This window comes from Meleagris gallopavo, chromosome 15, assembly GCF_000146605.3.
Source record: "Meleagris gallopavo isolate NT-WF06-2002-E0010 breed Aviagen turkey brand Nicholas breeding stock chromosome 15, Turkey_5.1, whole genome shotgun sequence".
Classification (NCBI taxonomy): Eukaryota; Metazoa; Chordata; class Aves; order Galliformes; family Phasianidae; genus Meleagris; species Meleagris gallopavo.
Genome location: NC_015025.2, coordinates 3467524 through 3481669, shown reverse-complemented (window position 1 = coordinate 3481669; position 14146 = coordinate 3467524). Strand labels below are relative to the sequence as shown.

Below are 14146 nucleotides of genomic sequence, written 5' to 3'. Positions count from 1 at the left end.
CTCTGCCTCATTCCCTGCTGCCAGACTATAAAGGCAGCAGCTCTTCCCTGCTGAGCAGTCCATTCCACCCCTGGGCATGCTCCCATCACCCAGCAATGACCAAGACATTGGTGTGCTATTAATGCTACTTCGGCTGAAACCAGGACATGGAAGTTCCATCTGTTTATTTATAAAAGCATTAATAGAAAAACAGTTAAGCTGTGGAACAAGTTGCACAAAGGTGCTGCGGTTTTCAAGACTCAAATGGACAAAGTCCTAAGTAGCCCAGCCTGAATTTCACGAGCTCACTTTGAGCAGAGGTTGGACTAGGAGCCCACCCCCAAGGTCCCTTCCATCCTTAATGATTCTAAGTCTGCTTTCCACACAGAAGAGAGTAAAATTTTTATTTGTTCCTCTATATTTGGGGCGAGGTAGAAGGGTTAACAGAAAGCTTTAAAAATGAAGCACACATAAAAATATGGAAAATAGTCAAAACAGTTGCTACAGAAACCAGGATGTGTGCACACTGTAAAGAGAAAGTACAGTCACTCTTGGACACACACACACACACAAAAAAAAACACATTATGTCTCATGTTATTTCTTTCCAGTTCTTGAACAGAAATGATTAGTTAAATGAATTCAACTTCTATAACCCTACCTCATCTTTCATATTCAACATGTACCAGCTGATTGGATATGAAAGGTAATTACATTAGTCCAGTGCTATTCCAAAGACCAAACAGTACACAGGTAGAAAACAGAATGTCAAACTGTTTAGGATACATTTTCATTCAACTATAAATGGTCAATCTCATCAGAACATAAATAGATATATCCACACTTGGCTCTTCATCCCATTTGGACTTCAAAGGTATCTTTCTCTCTCTCTCTGTCACAAATTAATTCCCATTCTGGGATGCACTAAAAAGAACATGGCCAGCATGTCAAGGGAGTTTACCCTCCCCCTCTATACTGTCCTGGTAAGGCCACATCTGGAATTCAGAACTGTGTTCAGTTCTGGGCTTCCTGGTTCAGGACAGACAGGGAACTGGTGGATAGAGTACAGCGGAGGGTCATAAAGATGATGAGGGAACTTGAGCATCTCCATTACAAGGCAAGGCTGAGAGATCTGGGACTGTTCAGCCTGGAGAAGAAGATACTGAGAAAGGATCTTTTCAAGGTATACAAATATCAAATGGGCAGCAACCAAGAGGATGAGGCCAGGCTCTCTTCAGTGGCACACAGAGACAGGACAAGGGGCAATGGACACAAACTGGAACAGACCAAGTTCCATATAAACATGAGAAAGAACTTCTTTATTTTGAGGGTGATAGAGCACTGGAACAGGCTGCCCAGAGAGGCTGCAGTGCCTCCTCTGGAAATATTCAAAACCCACCTGGACACTCTCTTGTGTAACCTACTGCAGGGAACCTGCTTTAACAGGAGGGTCAGACTGGATGATTAATGAAGAAACAGGCATCTGTTCAGTTGCTGTTCAATAATACAATTGGCTGCTGTAAGACTTCACAGCTCGGGAAAAAGTTTTACTGACAAACAAGTGAGCTTGGCGAGGCCTGAAATGAAAACAAAAACTTGATTTCATCTTCCTTTTTCTCCCCACTTTCAGACACACACAGACTAGAAACTCTTCCTAGTAGACCTTTTTCTGGAAATGTAAAGAGGTTGAAATTTTTTTTCCCTTTCTTTTTAATTTAACAAGCATGCAGTTTCACAAGCTCTATTGCCACAAAGAAGAAGCACACTGGGTGAAGGTGTCTGCTGTAGCCACTAAGTAGCAGATTAAGCCAAGAAGTCACCATAGAATAAGCAGGGTTGCTTTGATACATAAAAAGCCATTTGAAGGATGTTGTGCATTTACTTGACAAAGTTAGCATCCAGATGTTACGATCACTAGCAATCTTCATCATTCTTAAGTAGATTCCCACCTTTTATTTCCTTTGTTCTTATCTAGCTTTAGGTTTTCAACACAAGATGGAGCAAAGCAAAATTGCTTTCATAGTGTTTCTGAAGAAGGCGAGGCATATTTATTTGATACTTTGACTTGCTGAAACTACTCATGCTTATAAAATCATTTTGCACTAAGTCACTTACTTCAGGACTGTGGAAGACTGAACTTAGAAAATATTTATTATATAAAACAAAGTTAACATCAACTGGGGATAATTCATTTCCAATTTCTAATCATCTTCATGAGCAATTAGCTAAAGAACTTCCCTGGAGTTTCCCTGCATTTTCATCTGTTAGCTGTTAGAAATCACTGCACAAAAGGATGGCTAGCCTGTTTCTTATACTTTCACATTCTTATCTGAGAAACTTATATCCAGATGTGTTTCTCAATCTGAAGAAGCAAGCTTTGCCTTAAGGCTTTTCCTCTTAATATCCACTTCCACTTCTGGAAAACCAACTTTCTTTGCTTAGGAAGTTGAATTCTGCAACTTGTTTCACCTCTATATTCTTCTCCTCAGCTTACCACCCTACTGTATTTATGCATTTCATAAATGCACGAATGCTACTTCCCTGTACTATTTCCTACTAATGAGTTTTCTTTGCTCTCCAGCTATATTATTAAATGACCATCTCTAACCAGCTCTTCCACTCCATGAGAATGCTAATATCTAAAGCTGGCACTCTACAGCTATTTCAAAGCTTGTAACCTAGAAGTTCCCACCTTACTAAGTGATGTTGTAATCACTGCCATCCTCACCAAGCAAATGTGTTTCATCCAGCATTTTCTGAAGTCAGCATTTCAAAACACAAGCTCAGTACAATGCTTGTTCCAATCAAAACAGTACCACTACACAGACAAAAGACATATAGGAGAAAAAAATCTTAAATTAAAGTCCTATTGAAGTCCAGGCAAAACATGCATCATGGCTAACAGAACATTTGAACTACTTTCAGGACGCAGCCTTGCCTTGCGAAAACCCTCTGAGTGATGTTTGAACAGAATAACCATTTTAATTAAACATTAGTGTCTCCATATCTGTGGATGACACATACACAGTGATACATTTTAATAGGCTTTATGTCATGTGACTGCATCTGTTAGAAGAGTTTTATGTTGTAGATGATATCCCAAAACAAACAGATTAGACAATCAAATCTTTGGCAGGAAACTAACCTATGCATTTTGTGATTTTCTATAGTAAGGGAAAGAAAACTAACATGAAGTGAAATTACATTCATTCCTATTTTGGTGACCCTGCACATAGCAGGGGGAGGTTGAAACTCGATGATCATTGTGGTCCTTTTCAACCCAGGCCATTCTATGATTCTGTGATTATTTGGTCATCCACGCTTAAAAAAACTGCACATCACAATGAACAGAACTACTAAATTTCATGGAAATTCCTTCTATTTTAGAGTCATCTTTTTTTAAATTTAAAGACAAACTGAAGTTAGGACTTGGAATCTTTTCTACTTTGGGACAAACTTTGCAGAAAAGCCTTTTCCAAGTTCTTGCATTAGGCTGATGTCACACAGTACCTGTAACTATCTGCTTTACCTACCGCTAATAGCCATTATGCCAAGTAAATTTCCTCAACTTTAAAGTTGCTAAAATAGAATTCACCAGAATTCAGTACATACCCAGAGAAAGACTGCAGTGACAACCTCAATACAGAAGGGCAGTTTGAGCCGATTTAAAACATTTTATGATTTTTACAGCTTACCTTTTGTAACTTTTCTTAACTGTCAAATTTACTCATCAGTGTGCCTATCACCACACATGCCAGTGCTGCTTTGCAATCTAATACATCTACTTTGTACAATCTCACTATCACATTCTTTATCAGCCACAGAAACAAAGGAATAAGACCAAGCAAAAGAATGGGAATTAAGAAATAGTTACTTAATTACTAGTATACACAAGAATGCACTAATGTCTCTGCTTTCAGCATATAATTTCCATACTAGTTAAGTGCCTATCTATTGAAACATTTCATGAGAATGTTCATTCACAGGACAAAATACTCTCTCTCTCTTTCTCCCTGCAAGTCAAGCGGACAATTTTAATTCATCTGTTGGAGAAACAATTCAGAGCAAGACATTAAAAAAACATCTTTTATAGTGCTGTGATTTGGGATATGAGCACCTCATATTCAGTAATATTAAATTTAATACCACTTATATTCTCATTACAAGGACCCTTATAACCATTCAAGATCTCTTATGTTAAGTTTTCTACAAAGAAGCCCCAAAAAGAGCTTTTAAAGGCAAAAAGAAAGAGGGGAAGGGAAAAGAAGGGAAAAGAAGGGAAAAGAAGGGAAAAAGTGAAGAGATGGAGAAAAGAACACAGTGGTAAAGGTCAGTAAGGTCCGTACAGCAGGCACTGACCTTGACTCAACAGCAGACTAACTCAAATTAAAAAGTTTCACCCAACATCATGAAAATTATAGCGAATTTAAAATTTCTCAAAACCACTTTTCATTTCTAAAGGAGGGAACATTTCCTCCAAAGTAAGAGCACCAAAACAGAAGAAAAAAAATACATCTAAAAACAGAGTTCATCAACAGCCAAAATAACCAACACCGTCACCTTGTAATACTATGGAGCCCTGTCTGAAATAGAAGATCTGATCTTCCATTTGTATGGGCAATAACAATTGTGTACACTGAGAAAACATCCTAAAAAGTTACAGGCAGCTGATTTGTCTTGTTCATTTGGGCTGATTGCCTCTATTTGCAGGCATAGCATAAAGAGACTACAGTAACCCCACACAACAGAAGAGGTTTAGTCTCTCCAATTAAACTCCTAAAGATAGCATCACTGCTAGCAGCCTTGCACCTCAGATTGAACAGAGATAGAAGTTGCAGCCAATGAGGTATCAACTGTAAGAATGCTATCTACTCAAATTGTCTGCATTCCTTGGTCTTTAAATAGATTTAATAGGTGTTTCAGGAACTTCATTAGTAACCTGACACTATACAGGCTATGTTCATTATTCAATATACAGTTCAACAGGAAAGTAATTCTACTGACCTCTATGCAAGGGGCAAAGAGGATTCTCCACAAAAGCCTCACTGACATAAGAATTACTTCTGCAGAGGCATCACAGATTTTCACAAAAACCATAAGTAAATATGAGTTTGGAAGCAAGACAAATTCTGAAATCAATTCTGAAATTTCAGATAAGATCAAGAAATACAGAAACCTAATTAAAACGCATGTGGTGGAAAAAAAATCAAGACAACACCAGCTTTAAAACAGCAAGGTTTTTTCTTCATCTTAGCATAACAGACCTTCATTAAGAATGCTCCCTTCATCAGTGACAAGGAAGGGAAGAATATAATGATCAGTATAACCATCAGATAAGGTTTCCCCCATGAGGGACAAAATTAGATTAAGGTCTCAGAAAAAGCAGCAACTCCTAGTCAGAAAGGTAAAATTCTAATTAAAAGCTCCAGAAATCTATCAATCTCAGAATTAAAAACACATACTGCAGCACCAAACAGATGGTATAAAACTGAAATATAAGACATTTATTCTGACAGAGACAACTTACAGACCAGATTCAGTTAAGGGAAAAAAAAAATTAAATAAAAACCACACTGAAAGCAACTGGCAGAGAGGTAAGAATCAACCCCTTAAATCATACCTCTCCTCTAACTTCTCTGCAGATACGGCCTGCAAAACTTAGTGAGTGCAAGACCACAAACGTGTTCACCTTAAATATAAAGGCAGAGAGCAGACCTCTTGTGTATGAGGGCTGCTCTGAAAGCAGTGCTTCCTATTTTATCTTGTTGGCCCATGACATCAGAGGTGAACATTGGTGGGACAGCAGTAGAGGTTGAACCTTCCCACCAACATTCCATTCCATTTTGTTGCTGTGCAACAGAGGGCAGCAGAGGAGCAGTGTGACAAAATGGCATCTGACATGGAAGTGCTTATTAAGCAAAGGCATGGGATTGAATTTCTCCCTGTGGAAAAAATGGTACCTACTGACATTCATTGATATTTGTTGAACATTTACAGAGATCAAACAGTGGATTTGAGCACAGTGAGGTGTGATGGACGGTGCGTTACACCAGTTGCAATAATGAGTGCAAGACATCCTAGATAGCCATGCACAGCTGTCACATCACTAACAGCGTCTTTGCCAGCTCACTCACATGAGTAGGTGGATTACAACCAGGGAACTGCGTAAGGAGCTGAACATCAGCTTCAATGCCTTGGAAACAATAGTGGCAACATTGGAGTATCACAACATTTGTGCCAGGTATTCACACACAAATGGAATAAACATCATTTGCAATCTAGTCAAGTCCTATTAGACCCATATGAGGCTGAAGGTGACTGCTTCCTGGATCACGTCATTACCAGTGATGTGATGGTGTCACAAGTAAAAGCCAAAATTAAAATGGCTGTCTGTGGGATGGTGAAGCATGAATTCCACATAAAAGAAAATGTTTCAGACACAGCTCTCGGCAGCCAAAGTGATGTGCACTAACTTCTGGGATATGAAAGGGGATCCCACTGGATTTCCTGGAATCTGAACAAGCTATCTGACTGCTACATCACAAAGCTAAGCTGAAAGCTCAAGTCAGGCCAGAAAAGATGACAATTTTTCTCTTGGAACACGATAATGCCAAGCCCCATACCAATCTAAAGACCATAGCATCATAGCAATCGTGAAACAGTGGGGCACCTCCACAGGTGCAGATTTGTATGAGCAGTGCATGCAGGCTCTTGTTTATCACTGGAGAAAATGCACAGCTAATGGTGGTGACTATGTTTAAAAATAGTGCTTTGTAGCTGAGAATTTGCTCTATCAAATAGTGTTATTATGCTTTTTGTGTACAATGTAGTTTCCATGGCATTACTTTTGGAGCAACCCATGTATTCAGTACCATTACAAAAGAACGTAAATTGCTTACAAGGCCATTTTTCAGTGGAAAAGTTCTTCCCATTCCTGTGAGCCATTCAACATCTGAAAAAACACATCTGACTGAACAACACTGAAAGGAGATTTGAAGATTAAGTAAATGGAACTCTGGAGAAAAGACTTGAAAAAAATCAAAACAAATCTGCTTGGGCTATGTCGCAATCAGAATATTACAAGAACCCATCCAGAATATTACCAGAACCCATCTCTTTCTTAAGAATTACTTAAAAAAATAAACCAAAAGAAGTCAAATTTATACAACCAGATATTGGCAAGCAAAACCTGTTATTGAACCTAAAACGGATGGGAATGACAACAACAGCCTCTAAGCCTAAATCCACATTAAACTATAATAACGTAGCTGAATCAACAACAGTGATAGAAGCTTCCTGTCATCCAAGGAGCAAAAAGGAGACAAGCCACATATTACAAATTTATCTCAAAGAATTCATTAGAGGATGGTACACAGAATTTACCCCTACCATGATAACATTTTCTGAACAAGACTGCTTACTCATCTACACATCCCTTTAAAGTGAATACATGGATATAATCACCAGAGGAATTGTCACATATTACTTCTAGTCATTCTACCATTTTTCTTCAAATAGTTTTACCATTTGAAGTTAACATTAGTTCCTCCCCTCAGTTATCTTGACTCCTTTCCTCATCTGAAGCCAGAAACTCACTTTGTCTCAACTTGATGATAACAAAACATTGCTTTGTCTTGCAGGTCTGGAAATTAAGATGAAGAATGAAAAGAGAGCTCCCCATTAGGGAGTCATTCAACAAGACAACAGAGGATGTATGTGCTGGCTACTGCAGCTGTGATCTTCATGACAAAACCAGGAAGCTGACTCCACTTAAAGTTAATACATCTCCTGCTAGTGCTGGAGAAGTAGTCTTGCACAAAGGCAGACTTTTTCCCCAGCTACTGAAAGGCATTCAACACAGTGCTACCAAAATTCTTTACCTAATCCATATCTGTAATTAAAGAGAGCAAAGAAAAAAGGACTAAGAGGTACCAGGTTACTTAGGGAGAACTTTCCACAGCCTCTGCCGAAGATTAACACAACAGGTGAGTTCAGTAGTTGTAGCGTTAGGTGACATCGTTGTGTTTACATTCAGCAGCTAACCTCCTCGGAACTTCAGGAGTTCCAAGCTCACTTAATAAAGAGGAATCAGCCATTTAAACACAAATTTGTCATAATGTAACACCTTATGAGGCTGCAGGCACTTCTAAAGATAGGAGGCTGCACAACTTGCAGTTGATGTTCATTCCAAACTGGATTTATTTAAGTCACTTCAAAGATTTAGTTATACGATGTCAGTTCAAATTCAGGAAAGGAAGTAAATAAGGAAACAACAAATGGATAAAGGAAATGAGAATTTATTGAGGGGGAAATTTGTTTTTCAAATTTAAAAATAAATACACAAGTGAAATTGTTAAGTTTGCTTAAATATTACTTGAATGATCTCAGTCCTCAGATGGCAAAGAAAGCTCGATTCAAGCTCAGTTCTCAGGAAAACACCTTGAAAATTACATGACTTCAACAGGCACCAAATGAGAACTACGAACAGGAAAGGATGCTGACACAAAAGAGCAAAACTGTTTTCCTTTCATCCCTAGTGGATAAAGCATAAGTCAACAGAAATGCAATATTTAAGTGATAGCTTCCATTCTCCATGGCTATGAAGGTCAAATGGCTTCACAGCAATCAACTTACAAGTGACAAACAGAGGACAGCACAGGGATTTTTATACAGATAACTGCAGAAATAAGAGTATTCGGATTTTTTATTTTCAATATAATCATCCATATAGATACGTGAGCTACGCTGACTTTGGCACACACTTTACTGCCAAATACATAAATTCCAGAAAAAAGCAGCATACATTCTCTGTATTTTAGGACTACCTAAAAATAAGACAGCTATTCCTTTAAGGGGAAATTCTCCATTCATTTAATTCTTTTGTGTGAATCAATACTTCACAACAAAAGTAAGAGCGTAAGAAAGCTAGCAGCTTCATTTATTAGAAAAATACTCAAGTAAGAAATCTGATCCTCTTCAATCTTAACCAAATTTGTACAACCTACAGACAACATGATGATGGCCTTCATACCATTATTTGCTTATGTAGCTGCCAGAATTATAACAGCTACTTTCATCCTCTTTCCTGCTTTCATCACTTCAAGGCAACATAACAAATTTAATAGTGCAAGACTCTGATCCAGTATAGCTGGACACATTCAGTCAAACACAGTGTTAAGTTATTAAATGGAAATTAGCCAAATCAAATTCAGCAACTCAGTCAGGTTTCCCCAGGATCAGAACCTTTGATCAGTACCATTTGCCTCTTCAAAGCCAAAGTCATATATGTCCATTTATTGCTACATTATCTAGAGAGAAAGAAAGGCCTCGTGCAGAGTTTTGGAGACAAACACTACAGAAACAAGCGGTAATCCTTAGTGGGGAGAATCCTAAAAAAGCACAATGTGAATGTAAGAGTCAATATGATTTGCATGTATTTAACACTGTGTTCTGCAATAATTTGACAGCATTCAAGACAGTAGTTAAGATTTAATTCAGAGACAAAAATGGAGGAAGTTGTAGACATTATAAACCAACGCAACTTCAGCAGCTACATGTACCTAGGCCAAAAACACCATAATAATATATTTGTATAGCAAACCCCAGACCACATGAAAACTCTATAGCAAGCAGATGACTAAGCTTCTAAATTGCACCTAAATGTGGACATGCTCAATTTAGCTACTCAAGCAAAGCACAGAACTGATTATTCCTGCAAGCTTTAGCAATTCAGAAAGGTAAAGAATCCTCCACATTGTAAAGACAAAACAAGATAAAGCTAGAGCTATATATTAAACCAGATTATAAGCCATCAAGTATAAATTGATCAACAAATCAACATTCCTGAATTCTGACATACAGACAGACACAACATGCTGCTAACAGGGAGAAAAAAAGACATTAATCAAAAGGAAAAATGCAGAGGCATATACTCTCTGCTTGAGTATGAAAGTTATATTGACCCATAAGGCAGTAGTTTCTGTGTATCACTTGTTCCTTTCAGAGCTGAAGGACACAGTCACCATCACTGAGGTAGCTTTGATCTGCTCGCTACATTTACACCATTTCAAACTAAACTTGACTGTCAGCATTACTAAGTGTTGCAAAAAATGACAAGTATAATATTTTACACATACAGAAAACATTTCTACTGAAGAAAATCACATAAATACAGAATCACAGAAGAACTGAAGTGTTGCTAAGCAAACTCTGATGGGAGAATTCTCTTGAAGCAGGAGCCCTAAGAAACAGTTTGGAAAGATAAAATATATAAATAGATCCATAAAAATCTTGAATATCCCTAATTTTAAAACTCTTAACTTCTGCCTCAATTATTTGCAGAGAGCACCTTATCAGCTGAACAGTTTGGATAAAACAATCCCTGTGCCCACCCCTAAACGTTAACTCTAATCCTGTTGGTAGGATGCTAAGTTACTTGACAAATGGATCAATAACTACTAACAAGCCCAAAAGTCAGGTATGTAACTGTTGCAATCAGACATGCATATCTTGGACCTAATTTCATGCAAATCTCTTCTTTCATGAATAGTGGGCTATCCTGGGGATTCCTTCTCTAGCACAAATATAAATGGGGTTTATTCTTTGGAAATGTAAAGTATTTGCTTCACCACCTCCAGACAGAATATTTCTGAACTGCACAAACATTTCCCTCTCTTTTTAGCTCTTCATGAGAACCAACTTAGCAAAAACTTCAGTCTACACCAGACAATTAGAAGACTACCATAGAGCATAATAACAAGGTAAAATGCAGCACAAACCTAACACTACTTGCTATAATTGTAAAGCTACCATTAAAGATGAAACTGTATAAGGAAAATTTTAGGCTACTCATATGGCCATTTGTGAGATTATTGGTTAATTTGTGAATCCCCCTGAAGACAGAAATCACAGGTACAACTCTTTACAAAAACTGTGTCTTCAAAGCACTAAAAAGAAAATAATGCTAGAAAAAGCATGTATCATGTTTACTATGGGAAATGAGTAATAAAAGCTCTGGTGATGTTTGTTTCTTGTAATATCAGAAGACATTTATTAGTTTATTTAATAGAACTTCTCAACAAGAGATGTTTTCCTCCTAAAGATTTTTATCATCTTTTCTTAGGGTTACATTTGCAGTTTTCCTTGGGTTTCATATTGATGCAAATTTACATAATATTTAACTTGGCTCCTGTAGCCAAAACATTCTGTAACATTCATAAAAATGTAACTCTCTACAAGCTTAGTGGCAAAATAATGTAAGTGATGCTGTTAGATCTCTCATTAATTAAGGCAAAAGTTTCCAACTTAAAGCAACATGTAGATTTCTTTAGCTCAAAAGAGTGCAGAAAGAAGATGACATTTTCATATGCTGACTACAAAAATCTGCTGGGAAAATAACACAGGGAAGCTTTTTGATGACCGCACACTGGGACATAAACATTTTTCCAAGATAAAAAGAACCTGTCTCTATTTACCTCAAAATGACAAAAACTGATTACAAGTCGAACAAACCAGTTAAAGACTAAACATCAACCCACTGTTACATCATAGGTACAGAATGTCATGGGCTGCGAAGAAAAGGAGGCCCTTTGATACATCCAGTGGTTGACTAACGTTTCACCTAAGAGGAAGGGAATAAGGTCTTTCCCTTTACTGATCCAATTAGAAAACTCAAGTTAGTTCAACGACTAGAAATCTAGATTTAAAAGAAGTTACACAGGCTTTAAACAACTGCTGCAATGAAGATGACAGTGAACAGCATAAAAAAAATAGTGAAATGCTCACAGTGAAGTAGTACATAAAACGATAGAGTGCATTATTATGGAATCCTCTGTGTTATTTCACCATATTTTAGTCATTAAATGCTCCAGTAATACACTATTTTCAAAACAAACTAAAAAGCTGTAACACAGCTATAGAGCCTATTCATCAGCAGCGCATCTCTGAGGTTAAAGATTCAAACTGAATATTGTGAAATAGCTACGATTGCTCATCATGCAGCCATTAATCTAAAACTTAAATCTGTAAGCTACACCAAAAATTATCAGAACTAAGAACGCAGTGATTGCATGCACTTGCATTCTTTTTAAAGCTTAACATACCAAGATCAAGAAACTTACTCTTTCAGCCTGGCTTCTTACAAAAGGCAAGGGAAGCCAACATCTCTATTAAGTACATTCTCAAAAAGGAAACCTAACAATAAAGTGAACTCAGCCTCCCTAAAACCTAGGCAATAACTAATCACTACACTGCTCTTCAAATGCTTCTCAGGTGGCGAGCTAACCGTGCATTTGTGAATCATTTTAACCTGAAATCCAGATGTTTTATTCCAGCCCCTAACTCTTACACTGAGCACACCTCAGAAATGAAGGATACCAATAGTTGTGTTATCACACAGCTACACCTACCCTTGCTGGCTCGCTATCCTACCAGGTTAGGAGGGGTGTTTTTCAGTTGGCTTGAGAGTTCTGTTCGTTTATCAGTGCCCAGATTGCCAGGTTGCCAGTTTTAGAACGTACATAGTTTCACGGACAGAAGGAAAGCTTTCAGTAACAGACATCTGAAAACTATTGTTCAAGCAGCTGGGGTTAAAAAGAAGGCTGATAGAGCTACAGAACATTAAAGATGGTGGAATAGTCTAGTAAAAGGTCTCCTAGCACTATAAAACAAATTTAGAAACATTCAAGGATGTTATAAAATTTCATTCTGGGACAGAACTTAGCTTTTAAAAGGCCTCTATACATGAAAGCTTGGTTTCCTTAGTAACCTCATTTAGCTTTCTTAGGGAAAAACTGCTTGAGAGTTTGAAGTTTCCCCAAACTCTATGATCCAAAAGGAAATAAAACAGGAAGTCAGCCCACTGAATCTGCAGTTTTTGCCAGTGAGTTTAAACACTTCAAGTTGTCAGTTAATCCACATAAAGCACAACTAACTGCACTTCTCCTAGAGTCATCAGTGGAGCCCAGCACAGAGCCGTGCAGAAGCTCTGTTTAACATTCCATTCTGGACATCTTCTGGACATCTAGCATTGGGTATTCTCTGCAATAAGCCATGTGCTATGTATTAGCAGCAGTCAAGAGATGCATTAGTCAAGAGATGCTGCCCTCTGCACCAAGTCAGTGTCAAAACTGTATCAGAGGTCTGAAGTTAGCTTTCAACTTTACCCTTCGGAACTTGCTATGTAAAAGACTCAACCAAAAAAAACTCTTAAGAGGTTATAATACAGAAGATACACTCCCCACATACTTATAACATTCTCCTGTACTGAGAGTGGAAACATCTCACAGTATTACACTATCATAAACCCTGAAGCAGATTAAAAACTAAATAACAAGCTTCCCACTCCTTAACACCAACTTAGGCAATTTAAGACAGAAATTAGAGACCGCTTTAATGTGACTTCTTATCCATTTGCATTAGTTTATGTCAGTAGTCGATTTTTCCACGGTGATGAAGTCACCACATTGGGAAAACTAAGCAAGGAGAAACTGCTGCCAGCCTCCAGGTGAAGATACCCAGGTTTCCAATTGCATTTTAAATTGGCGTTCTCATTGACAATGATTATTTCCTGGGAACATTCCACATAGAGTTCTAAGCAAGTTAGAAGCAAGTCAGTGCAAAACCAAATCAACAAGACCCCCATCTGCTAGTATGGTCTGGAAAACATCAGGAAGCTCTAAAAATGCCTTTTCTTTTTCTTTTTCTTTTTTTTTTAAGCGAGAGCAGCAGCAGGATACCTGTAACTTCTGAAAAGCTCCTCCCCTTCCCTCCTGAAAACATTAATTCGTGTTTCATTACTTAAGCTGCTGTTACTATGTACTCCACACTGATAGGCAGGTGTTGAGAAATTCATGCCAGATGTTTCTATAAGTACTTGAGGAGCCCTTAACGTTTACTACTTACAGTCTCTCAGCATTCCTGGGAATATCCCTCGGTACAGTTTTGAGTCCTAGTCCATGACAATCCACGTTGGAAGCAATGCACGTACATTTATGAGGGCATCCTCCAACAGGCATCCAATTCATGGAGCTCCAAAAGCCCAAGATCATTCCAAGGCACAGAAACACACTTCTTCCACCAGACATGATTTCTTGATCACTCCAGCGGGTATAAAAGTGTGTGTGAGCAGCCAGCCCTTCAAGATGAAATGCCTCTACGAAGGAAAAAAA

General features: G+C 38.0%; 1 protein-coding gene across 1 annotated transcript in view; it reads right to left on the bottom strand.

The window, feature by feature from the left end:
* The window catches only part of SLIT3 (slit guidance ligand 3), a 484962-nt gene extending 470822 nt beyond the window's left edge, over positions 1–14140 (bottom strand). Inside the window, exon 1 of the mRNA XM_031555673.1 lies at positions 13881–14140. Coding sequence (XP_031411533.1) covers positions 13881–14062 — 182 coding nt within the window. The 5' untranslated portion in view covers positions 14063–14140. The remainder of the gene's footprint in view (positions 1–13880) is intronic.
* Positions 14141–14146: the final 6 nt, after the last annotated feature.